Source organism: Meleagris gallopavo, chromosome 6 (genome assembly GCF_000146605.3).
Source record: "Meleagris gallopavo isolate NT-WF06-2002-E0010 breed Aviagen turkey brand Nicholas breeding stock chromosome 6, Turkey_5.1, whole genome shotgun sequence".
NCBI lineage: Eukaryota > Metazoa > Chordata > Aves > Galliformes > Phasianidae > Meleagris > Meleagris gallopavo.
In genome coordinates this window covers 6090524-6116069 of record NC_015016.2, presented here as the reverse complement: position 1 = coordinate 6116069, position 25546 = coordinate 6090524, and the positions used below count along the sequence as shown (strand labels likewise).

Sequence of the window (25546 nt, the reverse complement as noted above, 5' to 3'; positions counted from 1 at the left end):
TTGCAGTGGGAAGCATTGCACAGAAACAGTGTGAAAGGGCAGTGTGTGGAAGGAATGCCTGCATGCTGTACTTTTCCACTTAGTGGGAGAAATTATGCTCTCCTTTGCGTTCTAAATGATTTACTGAATCAGGTTCAAAAAATGCGGATCTTAGGAATCTGTTTGGAAGTTGTGTGTACACAGGTGACAAAAGTCTTGCTACAGAGTTACATGCATACAGTTCTGGTAAGGCTCAATTGGCTCACAGGTGTAAATCTGCTTTAAATCACTTAGTCCCTTAATTGCTTTTGCCTTTCTATTATGCATGTGTCTTGCAAATCATGTTCCCTAGCTCAGCTGCAGTCTCATTCTGCCCTACCAGAAAGAAAAGTAAGCACAACAGTTTATCAGACGCTGACTATTTGTCAAGTCATCTTCTCCCTCCTGAGCCCTGAAAAAGCATGTGTTGTGTTAAGAGTTGTTCTGATGTGCTATGGCTTTGGAGTATCTGCTTTGATATTCTGCCTTCAGTAGTGACAAACACTAGTGCTCTGCAGAAGGCTGCCTTGTTTTTCTGCTGTTCTGAGTTGTTGGCACATGGAGTCCTCCTTTGGACCTTCAGGCAGTGGGTTTCTGCATTGGGGCAGGAGATTTAATTAATCTCATTGCAGCTTGAGCTGGTATTCAATACAAACATTATTAATGGCCATAAAAGTTCCCCAACCTTCTTAAAATTCCAGTCACACTGTGTGGTTCTCTGACCTCCTGAGAAAGTGACTTGTACACCCTGAGCGTGTGCTGCAGACAGAATTACCGTGATACCATCCCTTAACGTGAAGGTGCACTCTGTCTTAAAAGATGTCCACTTCTCTTCTCATTAAAAGATGTCATTAGAAGGGCATGTTCATTAGAAGGGCATTGAAAGTGGGAGTTTTTATCTAATCAGGAAGTATTATGATTTTTGATCACTCGTACTGTAGCATTGCCTCAGGCTCATGGAAGGCCATCACGCTCAGTTACACGTGCGCTGTACAAGGCAGCCTCTTTCCAGACAGTTGCATGGTTAAATAACAAAAACAGAATGAGAGAAAAGAGCTGCCCAGTGAAATAGAGTGAGTGCAGGTGGTACAACAGGTCAGGGGAACCAGGAACAGGATTAGCTTTTGTGTTGCTCAGCCCATCCCTTACACGCTGCGGTTTGTTTCCTTTACAGGGAACGGTTGTGAGCATGGCATCCTGATTCTGGCTCAGGTGGAGTGTGTTTGTGTGTATGCATGCATTTGGCACTGCTTACTTTGCTTGCTATCAAGGCGTGTATATATACATACATACGTGTGGTTTGTGAATAAGTTGCAGTCAGGATATGATTCATAAAATGAGGTGCAGATCTAACATCCAAGGGATCACAGAAAACGGGGTTGTGGTTTTGATGTATAGTGAGCTGATGTAACTAATTCTTGTTATACCATTGACATAAGCTTGCAAATTGCTTACCTGAGGCTTCTGTTCTTATACTGCAGTGGAACACCTTCCTTTGTACTCCAGCCTGTTTAGGTAAAAGGAAAAAAAAATATTTGTCTTTGATACACACAAAATGGAAATGATGATTTTTGTGTTTAAGCCAGTGATCACTCACTCTTTAAATGGAGGTACTCAGATCTGCAGACTGCTGTGTGCTTTTAAAATATGCAGCAGATGGCACTATTGGAGTGATGTGACTGTAGGCTCACCTTCGTCCTAAAACATCAGAAGCCCAAATTTGCTTTGTGTGTTTCTGAGGAATATAGGCAGCCAAGCCACTTTTTAGCATTGCTACGTGCATTTCTTAACAGTACTATAGGTTCTGAAAATTTATTGCCATGATTAGGTTTCTGAATAAAAAAATTAAAAAAAAAATAGCCTTGTCTTTAATTTAGCAAACTCTTAAAATTGTCTGTGAGTGATTTTAATTTCATTATCCACTGAAGTCTGAAGTGCTATATTTTCTCTTAAGTCTGTTCATCCATCACCCAATGGAAGCAATTTTTCATTTCCTTGAGGCAAAATAAATTTGTGAGTATATTACAGTCCAAAAGTTTTCAGAACCTGACGTAGATGCTTACTGCCCTTGACCTTGGTTGCAAAATCTCATTTAAAAAGATGCAACTAATTTTATCACATACTAATTAATTTGCAAGTAGTAAATCACTTTTTATTCTAAAAATGTTTGAAGGATCTTGTAGGAATCACTGTTGATTTAAAGATAATTAAAAAAAATGCTCAGAACTATGACTATGACTGAATGCAATTCCTGCAGCCCTGGGTTTTATGGCACACCTGGGGCTGGAGGTAAATATGGTTATTCACATTGCTCGTGTGGGGAATTACAGGCACGTGGCCTGTACTGTTTGTGAGGGGTGCAAAGACAGAATACAGACATCTAGATTTAATCTAGATGATTATGAGGAGGGATAGTGATAAGACAAGGGGGAATGGTTTTAAACCGAGACTGGGGAGGATTAGGTTAGATATTAGGAGGAAGTTTTCCACCCAGAGGGTGGTGAAGCACTGGAACAGGTTGCCCAAGGAGGCTGTGGATGCCCCATCCCTGGAGGCATTCAAGGCCAGGCTGGATGTGGCTCTGGGCAGCCTGGTCTGCTGGTTGGTGACCCTGCACATAGCGGGGGGGGTGAAACTAGGTGAGCATTGTGGTCCTTTTCAACCCAGGCCATTCCGTGATTCTGTGATTCTATAATAATTCCCTTTCTGTAGCTTTCTATAGACATATATGTATTACTTAACATAGTCTTGAATTGTTGGAAACTATTAGATTGTTAGAAAATTTAGTAACAAATAAGAAACATGGAAACAGGGTAGCTGCCCTTATTGGTTATCCAGACAATACTAGCAGAATCAATAGTAATTATTTACTTTTTAATGAGGTTTTTTATAAGAGCGCGTATCTTTCTGTTATTCAAAGCGCAGCTTTCAAGCACACTGCAGTTAGGGACTGGTTAAGTAGTCAGAACACAGCACTCTTTAATGATGTAAGATCATTTTATGGTGTTCTCTGCACATCATGATAGTGGCATGAAGAAGCCCATGGTGCAAGGTTTCAGAACGATCTTGAGACGTTTCTTTTATCTGCTGATCTTTTGCTTCTCGTATCTGGTTTTGCATGTGTTGAAAACTTGGTGCTATGCCATTCCTTTGCACAATCACTATGGGTTTTGGTTTTTGGTTTCTTTTTGTGGGAGATAAAGGCAGTCAGGTCAAAATCACTGGATTCATAGAATCACAGAATCATCATTTGAGTTGAAAGAGACCTTTAAAGGTTATCTGGTCCAGCTCCCTTGCAATGAACAGGGACTCCTACAGCTTGATCAAGTGAATCACAGCCTGGCTCAGGTGGATTCACCTACATTAAATTAAACTGTGCTGATAGTGAGGGGTTACATGCAGCAGATGTCCTGTATGTGGGGTATTTTTTTTTCTGTGCCTGGCATAAGCAGCATTTAAAAACCTCTGTTCTTCTGTCTTCACTCTGTTGGTGCTGAGGATTAATTAACTTTCCTTTGGAATGTTAACTGCTATGGAAAGTAATTTAAAATGCCAAGCTTTGCTCTGTTAGCTGTCTTTACTCTGTTGGTTGTCTGCATGAGTAGGACTGGAATCTCTCTCTCTCTGTTTGAACAGTCAGCATCCAAAACGTAAGGTCAGGATTTGCTGTTCATTTTGTGGTTTTGTTTCAGTTGCCCGAGAACTCCTCAGATGCCCTTTTGTGAGTGACAATTTGCAGAGGCAAGTCAAAGAAGAAAGAGAAGTTATTTACATTTTAGACATTTTAAACAAATGAACCCTGCCATCTTTCCTTCCTGTTTCCCTTTCTTCTTAGTTACAGGGTTTCTTAAATCAGTATGACAAACACAATGGTTAGTTTTAGTCTTGGAGGTAGGCAAGGTCAGGCTGGATGGGGCTCTGAGCACCTTATGGAGCTGTGGGTGTCCTTGTTCGTTGCAGGGGAATTGGACCATATGGTCTTTAAGGCTCCCTTCCAACTCATACATTTTTATCATTCTATGATGTTAACATTATAAAACTGTTCATGAGAAGTGGATGAGATGGAAGTGAATTGCCTTCACGAATAGGCCTTGAGAGGATTTTGGAAATTCACTTGATTCTTTCCTTGATTCTTGGATGTTTTAAATTCCAGTTACTGATAAACAGAGCTCATATTTGTGGTACTGCTCTGTAAGTATATTTTCTGTATGAGCTGTTTCTCAGAGTGTTTCCTGCCCATGGAGTTACAATGGCTCCAGCCACTTACATTTATTCGTTCTTGCAACAGACAGAAAACACTTGCATGGAGGAACTCAAGGAGACATTCCAATTTCAAATAAGGTCTAAAAATAAGCTATATAAATTTTCTGCCTTGATTTTTTTTTTCCACTTGTAAACTACATTAGTTTGATTTATTCTTGATTGTAAAATAATTTTTCATTCTTGCTGGATAGTGCTAAAAAGTGCGAGGCTTGGCTCTTATTTTTTTTCCCCTTAAGGCATTGTTTGAGTAGGAATTAATTTACCCTTGATTGTTCTTAATCAATAAAATGTACTTATCTGTAAGCGAAGTGTGATAAGAATCAGATACAGCACGAAAGAACTGGTTAATCTGTTGTTAATGAAAAGTTTTATCAGGATGACAACGTCTTGCTTTTGGGCTTTAGGACACAAACCACTTCAGTATTCCTCTTGAAGGAAATCTGCCAGGTGGGTAAGATTTAATAAGCCTTGCAAATGACTATGGTTAAGATAGTCCTTCAAAGAGGATGGTTGAGTGCTACCACTATTGTGGAGTGAATGTGGGCTTGAAATCTGTACAGAGGAGGAAAGTGTCCTAAAAATAATTTGCTAGTCAGAAACATCCTTCACTTCCATGCAGAGATCTCATGAGGAATTTGTTCTGCACTTGATAATCACTAGTAACATAACTGAAGTCAATGAAATGACATCTGTAAAACTAGAGTATGTAAAACCAGAAGCAATTCCACAGTGCCTGATTCAGTGCCTACTGAAATCAAGAAGTTTCAATAGATTTCTATTGAAATTAGTAGAAATGAAATTGGAGGATTTTATGTACATGATTTAGTACAGGCTCTGACCTGACCAATACATGTGAAACTGACAGATTGGGCAGCGAAGCCATCATTTAAATTCTCTGCAAGTACCCATTGTTCCTGTGCTTTCATAGGCTATTATATGAAACCCTGTGCCAGTTCTTCATAAGGGGTGGCCTCTTAATGGGCCTTAATTAGTTAATGCAGTCCAACACCTGGGAGTTTGAGTGTACACGTGCCAAGAACTAAATCCTGCAATAAGACTGCGGATAATTTCAACACCTAAATAAGGTATGTCTTCAGTCCCAATGTAACAACTGTGGTTTGGACTTCCTGTAGTGGACCACATGCAAGGAGCTTCTGCTGGATCTTTGTCTTATAAACTTTTGCTCATTCACAGTGCAATCACTAAAATTAGTGGATAACAACAGTCTTGATACATTACTTTTAAACAATAAGTATTTATTCTTGCAGAGTGAAAGATGAGGTTGTCTACAATGTTTGGAGGTATGAACAAACACAATTGTTAGCATAAAGTACAAAAGTAACTTTGGTGGATAAGTGCATATTTACTGAAGGGAAAACATTTTTGATGTTACAGGTTCATCTCATTACAAAGAACAGGAACTTTGTATTTTAATTTATGGTACTGTGGTATTTTGAATTATCAGCACTTGGTTGAACATTGCTGAAAATTGTGATAACAGAATACCAGTGGTGCTAAGTAGAAAAGGGATGACCTTTAGAGAATTATTGTTGTTCAGGTATCTTTCCAGAAGGTAGCTCTACTGCTCACACTGAGGTTTTTTTTCTTTCCTTAAGGTGGAGTATTATTGTTACGTTGCATAGAACTTACAACTGTAAACATTCTCCCACTTAATTAGCAGCATTGCATGTGACTGTCAGACTCACTGGCAAATAGGCAGAAATTTATCTGACCCAACTTAGTACACTTTGTTGTTTCTGATGCCAATTAAAGACCCACAAGATTTCTTATGGGAAAAAGCACAGTTGTGCCACCAAGCCTAACAGTGCTACGTCTAATATGGACTGCCTTAGTTGTAGGGGTATCAGCTGTGTACATGCACTACGTGCAGTGCTGTCTTGTTTGTGCTGAGCCAACCTCTGCTGTGTACAAATATGAAGTACTTGTTTGGGATGGAGAATATTTGGCTGTCCAGCTATCTAAGTAGGTAGAGGCCCAAAATCTGCTGAAAGCAAAAGGATGGGTAGCTTTGAAGCAGCTTGCGGACTTCTCCTACGAAGGTGTAAATAGTTTCACCTATCATTCAATGATGTAGCCCACATACATCAGGACTACAGTCAGTATGGTAATGCTAATTAGTATCAAAGGTCTGGTCTCGCTGTTGCCTAGTTTTTTGGCATGGGATGATACTGAAGCACAGTAGTTAGGCTGGGGGGGAAATCAATATTATTAGTTAGCTTAATAGTTAAAATTTACCAAAACAACTAGAGGCCTAAAGCATAGCAGTATTGCTCCTTTGTCGTATCAGGTCTGTGCAAAACGGCAGAAACTGATTGATAGGAAAAGGGGAAGAAGTCCACTTTTCCTCTTACTGTAGTATACGTGCCGTGAGTGATTAATCTTTGCTGTGCCTCAAACTGTTAATCTGTGATGGTGACATTTTGTCCACGCTCTCTGGAAATTTTGGACTCGTCAGTACCAAAACATCAGTGGCACATGAATGCGACTTCACTGATATCTGCACAGCTCTAATCCTTGTTTGCTTTCAAGAAGCGATTTTAGAGGTTATGGCAGTGACCGCCAGCGTAAGCCTTAACACAGAAAGAAAAGCTGCAATGTCAGTTTTCCATGTAGAAGCAATTAAATCTGAGAATGCTGACCTGATGGGATGATGTGTAAGAGTGACAGAATGAGGTTCTGAGAACATCCTGATTTCCATTAGAAAGACCTGAACAGTAAAAGTAGCGTAACTAACTTTCCCATTCTGTCCTTGTGGAATCCCTATGGATTGTTCCACACTAATTCCAAATTTAAGATCTGATAACAGTAGAGCTGTTATCCCAATCCTATAACTTTTCTGTGCTGTTTAAAGCAAAGCATTTCACAGAGCAGTCTGACCACCGGATGATCTCATTGCTGAAGGATAGAACTGATTCTTACATTCTCTCAGGACTGCTTTATATATTTATTAGTACTGTTTCCTTTTTCAGCCCTAACACCTTCTTTAAAAAGTTGCACAGGTGTCTCTTTCCGAAGCGATTCATCATTCCCGTGGCTTTCTTTAGGGCTGACTTCCTGGGCAGCCTGGTCTGGTGGTTGATGACCCTGCACATAGCAGGAGGGTTGAAACCAGATGATTTGGTCCTTTTCAACCCAGGTCTGTGTATGATTCTGTGACTTCAATTTTTTATTATTTTTTGTGAGCAGCTGTACATTGAAAACGGCAGCATTTCAAGCCTTCCAATTCCATAACTATTCCTTATTTATAAGAAACATGCAGCAGGGTCCACCCAGCACGACCTCTTCGTGGACAGAGGAATCTCAGCAGCACCAACCGCTGCAATCCTCTGATTTAAAGAAGCCTTACTACAAACCGTGTGACCTTCGACACGCCTTCGCTTTCAGACAGATCGGTGCTTCAGCTTTCTCCAGCTGGACCTTCCCTGATTGCAGACTCACAGAACCCGACGCTGCTCACCCAGCCGCAGGCGAGCACTCATTAACTCGGGTTCACCTTTAAGCAGCCGCAGCGGTGCGGAGCTCCGTTCCGGGGGAAGGCCGGGCTTAAGGCCGCCCCTTCCCTGCCCGGCGGGGTTCGACATGGCGGCCCCCTGCTTCTTGGGATGGGATTTCAGCACGCAGCAGGTACCACAGCCGCTTTCCTCCTTCCCTTCTCTCCTTCCTCACGCGGCTCTGCTGCTGCTTCCTGCGGGCTGGAGCCTCACGGGCCGTGCCGTGCTGCTCCCCGGGAATTCGGCGCTTCCTTTTCCCGAGTCGGGAACACCGCCTCTCGCTGGCTGCTGTAGAGCGCGGGCTGCTGTATGTCCGCCCGGCGTTCTGCACGCCTCTGCCTGCCTGCGTAAGGTTGTTGGGCCGCCTCTTCTAGCGGTGTGCTGCTGCTGTTTGTCTGAAACTGCACTTGCGAACCGGGCTGCGTTCCTCTGCCTCTTGTCTTCTGGCCCAGGTGGCCAAATCAGCGTTGGTAGAACTGTGCACTTTAATGCCGAGGGTTTTACAATTGCTGGGAATTCTGGAATTCCTCAATTTTGGAATTGTCAGCATAATCTGGTGTCAACCACACTGCAAAGAGAAATGTCTCCCATGCTGTGTATGAGCCCAAATTTTTTTAACCAGCAGGTGTGTAAGTAAGTCACTTCATTATGGCTGTGCTGAAGAGACAAATGCAGGCTACTCATGTTAAGTTGATTGAGTATTTTAAGGGAGAACATAGCAAGCAGAAAGCCAATTAAGCTACAGTTGGTCAGAGCCATGTTAAAGCTAGCACAGTGCACCAACTTGGTAATGAGTTGTGGTAGTGCATAAATGAGGCCCTACATTAGTATGGCTAAAATTAATTAACCCACCCCCAGATGTGATGGCTTTGTTAATTGAAAACAGCTCTTTGAGATGACTTGGTCTTTATAGTTTTGTTTCAGTCTGTTCGTTTAGCAGCAGGTTGCATTCTTTCCTTTGTTAAAATTTATGCAGGACATGAACTACATTCTTGCTTTTTATTTGAGGCTGTTAATGTTTTTCTTCATCGCTAGTTAAACTTGAAAAAAGCTAGAGTGGGAATATCTGTGGTACCTCCTAGCCAGTGCTTGCAAGAAAGCTCAGCCTGATGGACTTGAGGTTGGGATGTTGTTTTCCATTGGCTGCAGAAGCTAAGTGTGCAGCTGTGTAATGTCCTCTGAGCTTTGCCAGGTGGAGATCAGCTTGCTCCCTGTTTAGGGGGTGAGAGAAGATCCTCAAGGTGTTCTAAAGGTCTGCAAAGTTCTTGGATAAGATTGCAGAATCAAGGGATCACAGAATGGCTTGGGTTAGAAGGGACCTCAAGGATTATGAATCTCTAACCCCCCCCAACACAAGGAGGGCTACTGACCTACATATTTAATACTATCCCAGGGCCCCATCCAACCTGGCCTTGAACACCTTCAGGGACGGGGCATCCCCAGCCTTTTTGGACAGCCTGTTCCAGCACCTCACTGCTCTCATAGTAAAGAAGATCTCCCTGATATCCAACCTCAGTTTTCTCTCCTTCAACTTAAAAGCATTTCCCCTTGTCCTGCCATTATTTACCCTTTCAAAGAGTTGATTTTCCCCTCCTGCTTATAGGCTCCCGTTAGGTACTGAAAGGCTGCAATGAGGTCACCCCTCAGCCTTCTTTTCTTCAGGCTGAACAAGCCCAGCTCCCTCAGCCTGTCTTCGTAGAGGAGGGGTGCTCCAGTCCTATGATTGAAGATGAGGCTATTAAGAAAAACACGCAGAAAATATGACGTGTTTAACCTAAGATACTGTATTCCTTGGATGGATTGGTTACTGTGGTGCAAGCTGGGAATGGTGCATCTCATTTACTGTTTTTTCTTTTAGCTTGCATCTTATTCTAGTGTAATTAAAGAGAGAGAGAAAGTGTAGGGGAAAATGCAAGCAAATACATTGCTGGATAACTGGCATGCTGTAAATTCACACAGTGACTTGTTTCAAGTAAAATTGTGTCCATACTTATAGTCATTTGTATGGATTGGGGTGATCTTCTTTCCCTTTTTATCTGTGAGAATTGAGTTACTATAAATGAATTACCAGGGCTATCTAATTATGTTGCTGGACGGTTTTTGTTAACATCCTGTTTTATTTCTTCTAGCTGAAAGTCATTGCTATTGATGAACATCTGAGAGTCATTTATGAGGATAATGTTAATTTTGATAAAGACCTTCCAGAATTTAAGTAAGTTTTTTTTTTTTTTGTATTTTACTTGGATAATCTCGTTTAGAACTTTGAGTACTGAGACAGATCTGTTGCCTGCTTTGCTCTCATTGGAATGTGTAGAGGTGTGGAAGTAGTTATGCTGTGTTCGTGTTTTGTACCTCACAAATGAAGTTTGTGCCCTTACCTTGCTTCGTATGTAAGTATGGCAAGAACTCCTAAGAGGAGAAAGAGGAAATAAAAAGACCCTCTCACCCTAAGGCATTATGTGTAAACTAACCAATGTATATTTTTTTCATTTGGGACTTTAACTTTTGCAGGTGGCTGTTTCTTTTTGGGACAAAGAAGTAATCACCACCTTCGTGTTAGGATGGAATGCTGTGATAACAGTGAATAAATTGCGTGAGAGGAACTTCTAAAAGGCTTTTGAAGACAGATTCAGTGGCTCCAAATGGCACATTAGAATATATAAACTCTGATTTATAGATGAGAATTTACCAATTCCATCCGCTATGGTCATAAGTGTCAGTAAAGTCATTTGCTTACAGCAAAAAATTGAGTTTCATCTTCTAGGTTTAAGTCACTTATGATGACAGTTAGGAAACTTAGAGATAATTGTGACTTGTGTGGAGCTAGTGAGCAGCGTCAGCACTGGAGTGTATCACAGATCTTACACCAGGACCAAAGTCATTCCTTCCAATTTATTTTCTTTAGCATTGGGTCTCTCTCTAATGCTGTTTCCTAAGAGCTGGCCTTTTTCAGGTTTCAAACTCTGATCTTTTCTTTGCTCCTAACAAAATAAGCAAAACACCAAGCAACACTGCGAGCTCTCTTTAGTCATTAATAAACTTGAAAAACTTTGCTTTATGGGGAAAAATGTACTGAATTTATTAAGAAAATACCGTTTTTCTGTAGGACTCAAGGTGGAGCCCATGTTCACAGTGACCGACTGACAGTCACTTCTCCTGTGTTAATGTGGGTCAAGGTATGGACAAGCTATTATGTCAGCCTTCTGGGACTATTTGTAGTATATGGTTCAGCTTCTTCCTTTTTGTTATAGGAAGCTTTGCCTAGCTTTACTGTGGTTGTGCAGCATCCAAGTTGCTGTGTCTTTTTAGAATGAACTTTGCTAACTAATTCATGTCTCAAATGGCAAGTGGTTGAAGAGCAATTTATTTAGTAATTCCCAGTCATCTTGACTGGCATTTATTTTGAAATACAGATAACATTGTCTGCTGTTTTGAAAGCAGTTTCTGCAATTCTTGCTCTCGCACGGTGCCATTGTGATTTGAATAGTTAAAGACATTTAAAAGGTCACAGAATTCCCAGTTGGTGATCAACAGCAGTTCTATCTGATAATACATGAAGATTTGGTAAATTGGTTGCAGGTGGTCTGTAGAAACATAATAAGCAGTTTATTTATTAAATTAGTATATGATAATGATATATGGTTTCTTGGGAAATTTTGAAGCATTATAGTGGTTCATCTATCAAGAAAGTCTGAGAAATGCAGATCTGAATTAGACTAAATAAAGACAGATTGATTTTTGGTTTTAAATTTTAGTAAAATAGAACAAGAGCGAAAGTAACCTAGGTACTTCAGTGCAAAAATGTACTTTCAGCAGATGCTGGAGTTGGTGATATTGAGGTTGCTTTTTAGCATCCTATAGGATGACTTGCAGGTTGCACACCATTAAAAATGTCACAGATTTCCAAAAGTAAGAACAGAAAGTTAATCACGTTTTGTATCTAGCTCTCTTAATAGTTGCTTTTAAATGAATTGGAATTTATTAAATCTTGCCTTTTATTTAGATTTCAAAGAATGGTTCTTTGTGATTCATCTTGTTTAAAGATTTTTTTTTTCCTCTTTGTGATTCAACTTTTCTTTTATGGACTCTTACTTAGTAAATTAATGTATGTGGCTTCTTGAAATCCATAGTCATTAGCTAATTTTTCATTACCTGCCAATGAACTCTTACAAGTGATGACATGAGTTTACTCTTTAATCCCAAGGACTGTGAGTATGCATAATTTGATATCTCGTTACTGTCATTCTTGATTCTGTTTGTTCTTGTAGGCTCTGGATATGATTTTGGAAAAGATGAAGTCTTCAGGATTTAACTTCTCTCAAGTCAGAGCTTTGTCTGGTGCAGGCCAGGTTAGTTCATAAAGAGAGAAATCATTCTTAACATATGCTCTATTGAAGGTATACTATCTAGTCGTATATTTCTTTTTAATAGTTATATCATAGGTCATAGGATGGCCTGGGTTGAAAAGGACCATAATGACCATCTAGTTTCACCCCTCCTGCTATGTGCAGGGTCACCAACCAGCAGACCAGGCCGCTCAGAGCCACATCCAGCCTGGCCTTGAATGCCTCCAGGGATGGGGCATCCACAGCCTTCTTGGGCAACCTGTACCAGTGCTTCACCACCTCTGTGTGGAAAAACTTTCTCCTAATATCTAACCTAAACCTCCCCTGTCTCAGTTTAAAGCCATTCCATATTATGGTAGATCTTAATGACATAAGTAATGTCAAAGCTTCCATATTAAGCAGCCATTAAAAGACATGTGTTACTCAAGGGAGCCTAAAACCTAAAGCATATGGAGCAATCTGTAGAAGGTAATGGGAGTGGAGGATGACACTTACAGATCTAAACAACTGCACTGTATAGTGCATAAATAGTTGGCTTCCAATTGTTTAAATTCTTTATATATGCAGATCTGGAGTGACTGGGATAACTTTGCGCATATCTATGTGCTTGTAGAAACAGGGTATAAAGTAATTAGCTGAGGTTGCTGAAGGCATAGTAAAGTCTTGTTGAGCATGGTTTTTATTGATTAGGACAGAGATTTGCCTTTGATGCAGTGAGGACAAATATTCTGCCTTTGCCATGATTTATTCTGCCATTTTTATTTTTTTTTTTATTTTTATTTTTATTTATTTATTATTTTTTTTCAGATTTAGAAACCCATCCTGATAATTAGTTAATTTGCTTGTCTCCTAATACTCTGGTAGTGAAACAAGGAAGCTTTTACACCTTTCACAGATTTCAAAATTGTATTCAAAGTGAGGGCACCACCAAAGTCATAGCTAATTCTGACACATGAGAGCTAGGTTATTCATTAAGTAGATCTGGGGCTAATTAATTTAAATTGTTGCTTTGATCTCCATGCATTATTTGTTGGAACAAAGTGTCTGAAAATAATAACTTGCATCAAGGCTTTGCTAGGAATTACTTCGTGAAATAGGAGTTAGGGACTGGAAGGAAAGTGCAGCTCTCTCAAGCGGAAATAGGAATTGGTTTTCCAAACTGACAGCATTCCCTTTGCTTCAGCTTCTTTCTTCAACTTAAAAGCATTCTATGCTTCTATTACTTGGGGTTGCTACATTCAGATTCTTTCAGGTAGTTTAGATTTCCTTTAAGTGCCACTTTCCAACTCACACTGTCATTCTTCCTTTTCTCTTAAGAATCTTGTCTCTTGTCTCTGTCCCTGTCAATCAAATGGCAGGGGGGTACCAGCATGCCAGTTTTGTCTCAGTTGTCAGCAGAACTGGAACAGAAATGTTGATACAAACTGGATCACGATGTGGGTCAAGAATTGTGAGCCTGGGAGGTTCATCATTAGTGGGCCACTGAATGGTGCCTTATAGTTTGCTTTGGGCGATCTACAGATGAACAGCTAGAGTTGTCTGACATTAGAAAGGCTTCTGAGAGTTGGAAGTTAAACAGTATTATTATTTGGTATTATGCAGTTGGTTAGCAGTGACTGGGATGGGCACGTGATTGAGGGACCTGAGGTCTGTGCAGGTAGAGCCAGAAACAAATAGTCTGTGCAGCTCTGGCTACAGCTGAAAGAGCCCTCAAAAAAGTAGCTAATGGCACAGGTTAGTAGTATGATAACAACTTCCACTAAAAGTTGCTGTAGTTTAAGGTCATATTTGTCTCAACTTCTATGTTTTCTGGTTTGCTCAGTCTCAAATAGACCTTTAATATGAGGCACTCGATTTGAGAAGGTACATTTTCTTTCTTGTAGTTTGGAGAGAGTTCTCTGTCCCTAAGAGCTTCAAATTCAGATCAAGCTGCAAAGTTCATATCCTGGGAGGCTCTCTCCAACTTGTATTTTTTTGCACTTCTTACAGCAACATGGAAGTGTATACTGGAAGAAAGGAAGCATCCAAATCTTAAAGAATGCATCACCCGAGCTGCCTTTACATCAGTCACTGAAGGTAATGTTCACGCAAGAGCTTTGAAAGGAGAGCTACACTGTCCTTTTCCTCGTCTTCACGCATTGCTTTTTTTTTTTTTCCCTGCAAGCGTTTTCTCTGGTTGTATTCCCCTGCAGTATAGAGTAAAGTGTATGGGTTATTCCTTCAGCTCCAGAGCTCCTGACATTTCATGTTCTCTTGAGTGAAAGTATATACTGTTTTAAAAGCTTATAGGTGCCGGTAGGCATCCCAGAATCTATTTATGTCAGAGCTAGAGCCTGTTTGTTCTTTAAACATAACATTTTTGTAAACAACCTGTAAATATTGTAGGTTTTTTTAATCTGTATTAAAAGAAAAAATGGTGAAGAATATTATTGTACCAGAGTTTCCCTGATGTGCTTGAGTTTTCATTAGAAAATATTAAAAAATTTACGCTTTTCTCTGAAATGATAGAAGTGGACAGAATCTTCTACCAAATGCTTTGTTGAACCTCAGTACTTTTTTGGAGTGAGGGGTTTGATATGTTTTGCATGTATACTTGACAAATTAGTATTTGAAAAATAAGGAGAAAACAGCTTTCCTTTCTGTAGTTCAAGATGAATATGCAGCTTTGTCCTGGGGTGAATCAGGCCCAACACTGCCTGCCATGAGAGGGAAGGGCTTGTGTTAGGAAAATGTTCTTCGCTCAGAGCAGTGGGCACAACCTTGAGCTGCCAGAGCTCGAGGAGCTTTTGGACACTGCTCTCAGATACAGGGTTTGGATTTTGCTTGCTCTGTGTGGAGCAGGGAGATGGACTCGATGACCCATGTGAATTTCTTTCAACTTAGGATATTTTATGAATCTCAGATCAGTAACAACAGTCAAATGCTGAAAGAGAGGCATTTGTGTAAGCTGGTCTATTAAATGTTTAATTTTGGAGATACCTCATGCAGAAAACTTGGAAAGGGAATGAAAATGCTATCTGGTGATGTACTAAACCTCACTTGTTTTGCTTAACAATTATGACAATCAGTGAAGAGAAATCTGTTAGAAGAGCTCTAGAAAGATCATCTAACTGTTGAGGGAAGAAGCTTGTCAAAGTGAGTCTAAGCTTGTATAAGACATCCTGGGGCTTTGGCCACCGAAGGAATGTACTGATACATTGCTACAGTACATTCAGCTGCAGGGTATGTGTGATGTACCAGCAGATAAAGCCTGCTGCTTCCCTCAGGTGTGACATTTGGGTTAGGCTTTCCACCACTGGCCAACATACTGTCCAATACTGTTTTCCTTTAGTTACTGAGAGAACATCGGAGAACCGACCTGTGAGCTGACATCTCTGTCTGCTGTATTGTTATTGTTTCAGTAGGGACTTCTTAGAGATCAGGTGTTATTCTTAAAGAATATTGTTTGTTCCAGGCTTGTTTTGCTGTCAGTAACAGCCCCATCTGGATGGATTCTAGCACAGCTTCGCAGTGCAGCGCTCTGGAGAATGCTGTGGGAGGAGCACAGCATTTAGCCAAATATCACTGGTTCTCGAGCCTATGAGGTAAGAAGCCATGACAAGAAAGTCCTCAGCAGAGTCTTATGACCAAAAACAACTCTGTCACATCACAGCAGATAATGATCAGCCATTAATTATAAAAGAGGCAGTTTTATTCAGTGTTTCTGAAGAAACTCCAATGATATTATGCTTTGCAGTAAGCTCACGGAGAAAGATGTGGAAATCCTATCCTGTGGAAATTCTCGAGTAAAATTAGGCAAAACACTGGAAATTTTACTTCAAGAAGCAGTGCAGGAGTAAGTTGGATTAAGCTGTTGCTCTTGGCCTGTGGTTCCCCAGATGTGGTGTTCAGTGTCCATACTTAAAGTCTCAGGGTCCAGCTCTCTGCTGGGAGCTCCTGTGCAGCCAGGTTTCCATTGGGACACAATTCACTTTGTGTTACAGATTTACTTGGGGTTAATGACTCAGTGTTTTGGGATCACTGCTCTAGGTTACTTCTGTAATTTAGATTGCTCCTTTGATGTTCCGTGAAGGCTAACAAGCAGCTGTTAACCTAAGAAAGGTGAGCTTCAGAAGTTTGGGACTCTATCAGGGAGTGCTCTGTCACTCATCTCATCTTCCCAGCACTTCCCTCTCTTATAACCATGACAAAGAGTTATGGAGTGGGAGTGGGCTGCCCTGCAGGCATCTTTGCACCCGTCTGCTCTCACTGTTAGTTCAGTAAAGTAAGGCTCTAACCTCCCAGAATTCTCATTCTGGTTTTGAATCATGAAAGGTTTACAACCAGTGTGTGAAATAAGATTTTATATACTACTAATGCTTTATTTTTAACTTACTAAAGGTTAAGGTTTTGGAAGATCAGTGTTATGGGGTTTTTTATTTGATATAATATATGGAGGAAAAATAGTTCTTCTCAAAACTAATATCTTGTACTGACATTGCTTCTTTAAGTATAAAACTTCCTACCTGTTCCCATTTACCTTCCTCACAGAGAGGCACATAAGTTGGATAGCCTAAACATTTTTAAGAAGGTTAAGAAGGCAGCATTTGAATAGTGTTAGTTCCTGGGCATGTAGTAAGAGTGATTCATTCCACTGAACTGTCACTTCTGAAATGTAAATTATGTATAGTAATGTTTTTTTCTCAGATTTTTTTTAAAGGTGAGCAAAATTCTCATAATGAGACCATGTGTTATAGCCTGTTTAGTGCAGATTGCCTGCTGTGCACTGACTTTCATCATGCATCAGACAAATTAAATATCCAAAGTGCAATGTACTGAACTCATTACACAGAGTTAATGATTATTGACTCCATTTAAGGTTTGTGTTTCTAAGCATTTGCATTTCTTTCTCAGCGTTTTACAGGAAACCAGATAGCAAAGATTTACAACCAGAATCCTGAGGTCTACACACAAACTGAGGTTGGCTCAACTTCAATATACTTATTGGAAATCACCAGTTGAAAATCTTTTTAAGTAGAATTTTGTGGAGGTGTCTACTTTTTTTTTTTTTTCCCCTAAAAAATATTTTTACTTTTCTGCTTGCTTTAAGATAAAATTCTATGATTTTTCTTATTTTACTTCTTGTGGATTTGGTAGTCATTAGACAGATACAAATCAGGCGTTGATTCCTGAATGTTGGTGTAACACAGTGGGCTCCATTGGATCCTAACTTTTGTGGAGTAAGTTTTATTACAGGCTTTTATTTGAGTGCCAATAGGCTGGTATATGTAACAGTTCAAATATGAGTGGGTAATTAAGCACACATGAAATTTTAATAGTGACAACTGGCTGTATGCATACAGAAGTGTGGTTGTTCTGCCATGCAAAGCTGGCATCCATGCAGATATGCATAGGAAACAACTGCAGTCAATTCTAGATATTTTTTTTTGTGAGAAACTTTTCCCTTGAGGAACTACTTTGGTTGTTATTACGAATGAATCACATTGTTTAGTTTCCTCCTGATTTTTTTTTTTTTTAGTTTTTAGAAATCTATATAAAATTCCTTTACCTCATTTTGTTAAGTCTGCAGCTAGCTGTGACTAAAATAGTTTGAAACAAGGTGAAACTTCCATGCACATGTGATATAAACAAGGGAGAGATTCCTGTCCTGTGAGTAGAGTATGCCATACATCTTGATCTGTGAGGTCAGACTGCTTGTACTTTTACATTAGTGCAGTTCTTGTTAGCATTGATCATAATTTTTAAAAACCTTATTTCTGCATGAAATATTTAATTTTGTGGGGAAGTGAGTTGCAAATTTGACTGCCTATTTTTTTTTTCTTTCTTTTTGTTTCATTATATAATTTTTTTATGCTGGTGAAGACTGGAATGAAACAGGAGTAATACAGTTTGATTGTAAGTTTAAGAGTAAGCTTGGAGAAAGATGCATTAATGGCAGGGGCAGGGTGGGGGGTGAGTTCCTGGGAACTGAGAACTGCTCAGACTAAGCTAAGACAAAGGGCTGGTGGCACTGATCCACCTTTTTGGCAATAAAGGATGTGCAAGAAGCTGTGTTCTAGCACAAATGTCTCTGTGCTGGAGTTGCTCTTAGGAACCCGCAAGAAACACTTAGCAGGTTGGTAGTTTCATTAGCATGTGGAAGGTGGATACCTTTCCTCCTCCAGGTCAGCTTGATAAACTGGCTGATTCACAGTTTAACTTCATCCTTTTCCTTCCATTTCAGGCAGCTTGTGCCCATTGGGGCACCGCAGAAGGTAGGCCTTTGTCTAAGCACAATGTGATATATTCTTGGGGAGAGATGCATGAAGAGCAAGTGCATCATTAAGTTTCTTGGCCATTATAGCTAGATTTTTGAATTCTGGCTATAGTACATCTCTGAATGCCATGCAAAGCAGTGGTTTCATGGTCATTAATAACAAAACCCTGTCACTGCTGGCTCATTCCACTGGTAGAGATTTGATTCTGATTAGTTGTTGGGTGACAATTGCAACTCTTTTGAATTAGAGAGCACAATAAGGAATTTGTTAGCTTTTATGCCAGCTTCTGGGGGCGGGTGATACTCGATCCTACCAAAAACTCAGCAGTAGCTGATTAACTTCGTAGTTTCTCTAGCAGACTTGAAATGGAGGTGAGTTCATGTTGCATCAGTGTTTTGTGTTATGTGACCAGGGCATTTTAGAACTGGTGCTAGAAGCCCTGCAGCATCTAATGCGCTGTTGGAACATAGCCTGAGGGAGAGCAGCGGATACTGATTTAGTTCAGATTACCAATTCCTGGAAGTAAATCCTAGGAGATCTGTCATCTCTACTGGCATGGTAAGAGATCGGATGGAGGTGCTGTCAGAGCCTTGCCTTGCAGACCTCGAGGTTGATCAGTGTGTGTGGCTGTTTCCCTGGTCATCCAGACATCATTGTTTTTTCTTGTGAGTGTTTTTCCTTGAAGGGAGATCCTGGAATATACCTCAGTTGTGAATTAATTCACGATAACATAGAATATGCTAATATAGTAGGTGTATTTTGCATGTTTCAGAATGCAAAACTATTAACAGCTTTTATCATAGGGTTACCTTTAAACTGATGTCTGCCATGTTGCTTTAGCAGGAATACAGAACTGAGTAATCCTTGGAGATGTACTTCTGAGTGTATTCTGCCTAACATTAAGCGTCCATTAACATTTACTGCTTCCAATTATTTAAGTTATTTTCTTTCTTTGAAGTCAGTACTGATGAGAATCACTATCTCACAATTTTTTTCTTTCAGAGGATCTCTTTAGTTAGCAGTTTTGCAGCTTCCCTTTTCCTAGGAGCTTATGCACCCATTGATTACAGTGATGGTAAGTATGTATGGGGTTTTCTGGTAGTGACAATTTAGCAAGGCAAATTTTGTCTCTCTTCCCATCTTATGTAAAAGCGGGATGAGATCTCTGCCATTTATTTTTGGTCTTTAAGCTTTAATGACAAGCGTATTAGTTTTTAAGCTAAATTACTCACAGACACAGCTGTAGGGGTTGGTAGGTACCATGAGAGATCATTGAGTCCAAGCCCTCTGGTAAAGCAGGCTCCCTGCAGGTCACACTGGTAGGCATCCAGGCAGGTCTTGAATATCTCCAGAGAAGGAGGATCTACAACTTCTCTAGGCAGCCTGTTCCAGTGCTCCGTCACTATGACATTTAAGAAATTCTTCCTCACATTACGATGGAACTTCCTGTGTTCCAATTCCTGCCTGTTATCCTTTCAGTTTGTTGCTACTCCTGATGATGATGTCAGGTCAGCTTCTGATACTACTTCTTTGCATTTTGCTGGTTCGGCTCCGAGTTGCGCACGATGCAAGCAAGACGTATACTGTGATTATTTCTCTCACTCTTTACCATCTAACTGGATGGGATTCTTCTGGAGTGAACCAGAGGAAAAGCAAAACCAAGCCTCCCTTCCTCCTCCCTGCCGCCCTCCCCCCCCAAAAAAAAGAACAAGCTCAATTTGCAAAAAACATAATGTTACTTTCTGTATTGCTCTATTCATCAGAACAAAGAGCAAAGTGACTAGGCCAGTGTCTCTCCTTTCTGTTGTGTGTTATCTCAGTTATCCAGCTTTCAAATGGCAATTTTAAATGGCAGTTACAAGCAGTGCCTCCTTCCTGGGAGCTGCGCTATTATTTCTAAATAGCATTTTTGATTCCTTCTCTGAAAATAAGAGAAGATATTCTTCAGAGCTGAAAGGGTAGATAAAAAGATTCTCTGAGGAAATTTTGCATTATAGAGCTGTAGGTGACACCAATATGTGAAGACCAGCTCATTTTTTCCCTTCTGTTGTTCCATCAGAGCTCATAGAAAAAGCAGGACAACTCAATTTTAGCTAACGGTCAACTTATTCAATACCAGATTTCCCATTTATATTTGAGACCTTAAAAATTGCAAGACAATCCATTCTTATTTTGAAGCAATTGTGTGATTACTGCATCTGTCATCTTGTCTTGTTCTGTTAGCTGTATATTTTCACAGCTATATTTGTGTGTATTATTGCCCACAGTGTTGCTACTTTGCTCCTCAGTAGGCCCAAGTACTGAGCATTTCAGCCACTCACCGACCTCCACGAAGCTAGCTCCGTGTCCTGTGTTTCAAACAGAGGCTTAGAGCTTCGGGATGCTTTTTTCTGACAAAGGAATATGTTGCTTCAGTAGAAGATTTTCATAGAACATGTGTTGCATTTTTTGAACAGCTCTAAAGAGAGCCTATCTGTTGTACCTCTGGATATTTACGTAACTTGAATCAATGTTATCTACTGTTCAGAGCATGTAAGATTATTAAATCTCTGTGAAAAAAAGATAAGGGAACTAAGCAGGATGTTACAGTTCTCTTTACAACACAGAAGACTTTTTGGTGATGTAAGCTGTATTTTGACTTGTATGTTCTTATCTTCTGTTAATGTAATGAGAGAGAATTCTAATTTCAGTACTAAAATATAATGCATACAGCAGTTACTTGGATCCATCTGAAAAACTTACTTGCTTGTCACATACGATTTCTTGCAATTCCCTTGATCTTTTATGTTGCACCTGTATACTGTAGTTTGAAACACAGCTCTCAGTAATGTTCATATAATAGACCTAATCTTCAATTCTGTAGGTTTGACTTCAGGTCATATTGCCTTTAAAAGACCTTGTCAAATTGTTTAGCTCTGCACAATCCCCTCTTCAAATTTTCATTTTATTGTGGGGAATGTGCTAATCAGTTCTAGGAATTTTTCTTCTTAAAGATCCAATCCCACAAAGTTCAAATGAACTTTATGGGCTCCTTATGAATGGCTGAGCACCTTGTATGATTGATTTAAAAGAAATCAAGTTATATTTTGGTGGAACGAAGAATGATTTTCACTTATATTGTGTGGAAGGTAAAAGTAAGATACATTTGGGACCTGAATAAAGTGGACGCTTCAGGTGTTGTTTCTTTTAGAAGACACCTTAAAGAGCAGCTACTCAGCTCTTGACCTAGAGAAGCTTTATCTTTTGAAATGCTTTTCTAGGAGCCTTAGGTAAATTATAGCTTAGCATACTTTTTTCTGTTGTTCAACCAAATTAGGATGTTTTGAGCTGAAGCCTATTCAGAAGGAAGCATGGTGTGCTGAATTTACTCTTGATGTAGGCTGTTGGTGTCAGCAGTTATGCTGCTTATGGTTTGAGCTCTTGAGAAGGCAATCTGGAGTGCTGTAATACAAATGCACTTACCTGTCTTACCTATTTATAAATATATGCAAATACTGATCTTTGGGTTGTTGATTAATGAAGCCAGTTAGTTGGTTTCTTTTGGTCTTTGTGGTGATTTTTTTTCCAACCTTGTATTTTTATATAAGCAGTAAATGTTAGCAAGTTCCAGTTGTGCTCATGAACACTTCATGTTAAGTCAGTGATGCTTGCAGTGGGATACTGAATTCTGCTCAGTTCTGTGTTGAACCTTTCCTCCACTCTTACCAGACTGTGGACTTGACTGTTGACCTTCCTCATTACTGATGGGGTGACATCTGGAGTGGCAAGTTGAAGGATTGCATTTTGTTGTTGTTTTTTCTTCCTTGTTTTTAATTTTATTACTTATTTTTATGTTAAACTTACAATGATGTTCTTAAGCCATTTTTTACTAACTTTCATTTCTAGAAGTGGCATAGATCATAACCAGAGGTGCTTGAGTTAGGTGCTCGTTGCGTTGCTCCACGTGTAATTGAAGGAGGAAGCAGTTCCAGGGAGCATCCAGCTCTCTGGTTTCTCTTTCAGGTGTCTGTAGTTGGATAGGGTGATCTGGGCCAATAGGCAAATTGTTCTTATCAAGTAATTGTTTCACATCTTTTAAATTAGTTTTTGAGAATGAGGTAAATTAGTTCGTCTATCTTTTATCAGGGCATAACAGAGTCTCTGTGTGATTGTGTCTACCAGTCAATAAAACTGAAGTGCTATTTCAGTTTATATATAAGCTTAGACCTTTTCAGTCATAAATGCTAGTGTTTTCCCTATTTTATGGAGGAAAGATTGGAAGCACTCCTTATGTCTTCAAAAACTGCATTGGAAGATACTGGTTGAGTGTTTCCCTATGCTTGCAGGGTATGGGGGTGAAGGATTTAAACCCTTCTCTAATAAAGTTCCTATTTATTTAAAGCCTTCCTTGCTTGCTGATTAGGAGATTTTCAAGGAAACTTTCTAGCTTTGCTTAATTCTTCCTAGGCATCCCTATCATGCCTGGAAGCCTTGGGAAGAGGCTGCTCACTCTCTCCATCCCCTGGAAGTGCAGATGGTGATGCTGGACTCAGGTTTCCCAGGCAGGAGGGATGGCTAGATTTAAGAGAACTGAGAAAAGCTGGTCTGAGTCATTATCTTTCCTTCTCTTGGTGGTAGCGACTCTAAAAGTGGAGAAGGAAACTAACTGGTGCATAATTTAAGTGTGTTTAATTTGCGTGAAATTAGATGAATTGAATTTAACAAATTTAATTCTATTTTAAATGTTACTAAATATAGTTCAAATTTCCTGCTGTTTGGCTTGGTTTATTCAGGTGTTTGTGCAGTGCAAAGCACTAAGTCCAGACCTTGTTGGTGATGCTTAGGATTGAGCTGTATGAATAGATATTTTATAAATAAATGTCTTTAATCTGTGGAAAAAGGCTGCTGGGATTTGATAATGTCAGCTTATTTGTACACGATTAACCAGCAGTGGGGTATGCAGAGGGAGTATGGCAGGCTTGTGGATTTGTTCAGAGTAAGTGCCTTGTGATATGCTGGCTGAAATTTGGTTACAAACCTTCTCTTCCTCTGTGTCCCAGCGCTGTGGGTGCCTTATTCCACAGGCAGTGCCTGTTGGGTCAGCTTCACTGCCTTTGTGTTTTTTCACAGTTTTAAGACGTATTGAATTGAAGGAAACTTCAGGTATTCCACAGTGTTTCGCTGAAAATGTGGCTGTGTTTCTGAGATAAATAAGTCACAGGCTAAACAGTCTTTGAAATGAAAACATTGTTAATCCAGTGTAAGATTAATATGTCCCTGAGCAGCATTAACAGATTTTTCAAGTCTAATGAAATGTGCAGTTAAAGACATCCTAGAAATATAAGCAAGGGATGTGGAGTGCTTAGTAGGTTGCTTAGATTTGATCACTAACCAACTTCAGTTAGCTTTATAAACCGGGGCAATGCAAATAAAATAGTGAGGGGGGGAAAAAAGCAATGAGAGGTGAAACAGAAAATGACGTGCCTGGGAAAGTGGTAGAATTGCCATACCTGGAGGTTTTCAAGAAACGTGGAGGTGTGGCACTGAGGGACATGGCTTAGTGGTCATGGTGGTGTTGGCCTGATGATGCTGATCTTAGTGGTCTTTTCCAACCTTAATGATTCTACGATTCTAAGCTGGATTTTTTTGCAACTGGTATTTTATTTCATTGTCTTTGAAGAAGGAAGCACTGATATGGAGGAAGATGAGTCAATGTGGGCAGTGGATGTAGGTGCTGGTTTGATACTCTGCTCAAAGATAGTAGGGTATAGCCAAGCTGCCTAGGATAGAATTTCTTCGTTGTTAGGTCTCAGATGAGGACAACTTGCCTTCAGGTGACACTGCTGCATCTAGACAGTAGTGAAGTATTTGTATCAAGTAGAAGGATTGAGGAGGAATCAGTTTGGGAGGTATGTTTTCTTTTTCTTTATTTGGAAATAACTGATTTGTCTGTTGCAGCATGCATCAGAGAAGTATTTTCTGCAACCTTACAGATGAAAGGCAGTTAGGTTGAATCATCAGTATCAATTATACTTAGAAGGGCTGAGACCATTCTATTTGAATGTAAAGTATTCTTTGTAAACTCTGCTTCCTGTAACAAGGCAGAATTTTGCAATGTAATACCGTCTGTTTTCTTTACCCTAGTTTTGTGTTTGATCTATGCTTCTTGTTTTGATCTGTATCTTTCAGGTTCTGGTATGAATCTGCTGCAAATTTGGGAAAAGGTGTGGTCAGCATCCTGCCTTGATGCTTGTGCACCAGGGTTAGTGGAGAAACTGGGAAACCCTGTGCCATCCCATTCAGTTCTGGTATGTGCCTTCTAGAGGAGTTTAAATGAGCAAACAAATACGAACAACCAACAAACCAAACCCAAACAAACAACAAAGAACAACAAAATGTTTCTCACTGGAAAAAAAAATAGAGCTTTTTGTTGAGAGTTCAACTGATGGTTCTTTCTTGGAGTATATTGAGTGTGCGTCTGCGTTGCACAATTATCCTCAGAGCTATGTTGGTTGATTTAATATTTGCAGGTATTCTGTACATATGTGTGTCAGAGCAGAAGTGGACACTTTTGGAAACTGGTAGCAGGTATCAGTCATAGCTTTCACTGTGGATCACCCTGGATTCTAGCATGCTCTGTGCTAAGAAGACCACCAATTTGGCAGATGCTCTGGTGATGAGAATTGTTGGGGTTCTCCCTTCCCCTTCCCTCTATGTCCCCTAGTCAGCTGGCTACTGCAGAACTGTGTGTGGCTATTATTGCTGCAGAAACAGAACTCAACATTTGCGTTACTTAACAGGAGCTTTGTTTTAAATTGTAGAATTAATGAGTTAATCTTTGTGAATAATTGGGGATGTTTAGAGCTCCTCAATTCGTGTAGCATAATGACGAAATCAAATCAAGGCTCACATCTCTTAGTGTAGATCAATTTAGTCTTGGTATCTAATACAAAAAGAAAAGAGCAATTGCTTTAGATGGTGCACATGTGAAACAGTGTAGATATCTGTCACTGATTTGTCTTTAGTCAGTGCTGTTAATGTAAGAGACTTGTTATTCTAATGCTGATCTTCTCTAATGGAGAGAAACATTAAAAAGTCCTTGTACTTTTTTCAGGGTAGTTGTATTCTCTTATTTTTTTTTTCCCTCTGTGGCTATCAGCTGTTGCTTAAA

The 25546-nt window shown here is 39.9% G+C and overlaps 1 protein-coding gene across 1 annotated transcript in view; it reads left to right on the top strand.

Annotated features, from left to right (window-relative positions):
- The first annotated feature begins 7474 nt into the window (after window positions 1-7474).
- XYLB (xylulokinase) overlaps window positions 7475-25546 on the top strand; it is an 80629-nt gene continuing 62557 nt past the window's right edge. Inside the window, 10 exon segments of the mRNA XM_003206944.4 lie at window positions 7475-7926; window positions 9923-10005; window positions 10900-10969; window positions 12062-12142; window positions 14129-14215; window positions 15594-15695; window positions 15697-15723; window positions 17033-17098; window positions 19399-19471; window positions 24565-24683. Of these exon segments, the coding sequence (XP_003206992.1) occupies window positions 7882-7926; window positions 9923-10005; window positions 10900-10969; window positions 12062-12142; window positions 14129-14215; window positions 15594-15695; window positions 15697-15723; window positions 17033-17098; window positions 19399-19471; window positions 24565-24683 (753 nt within the window). The 5' untranslated portion in view covers window positions 7475-7881.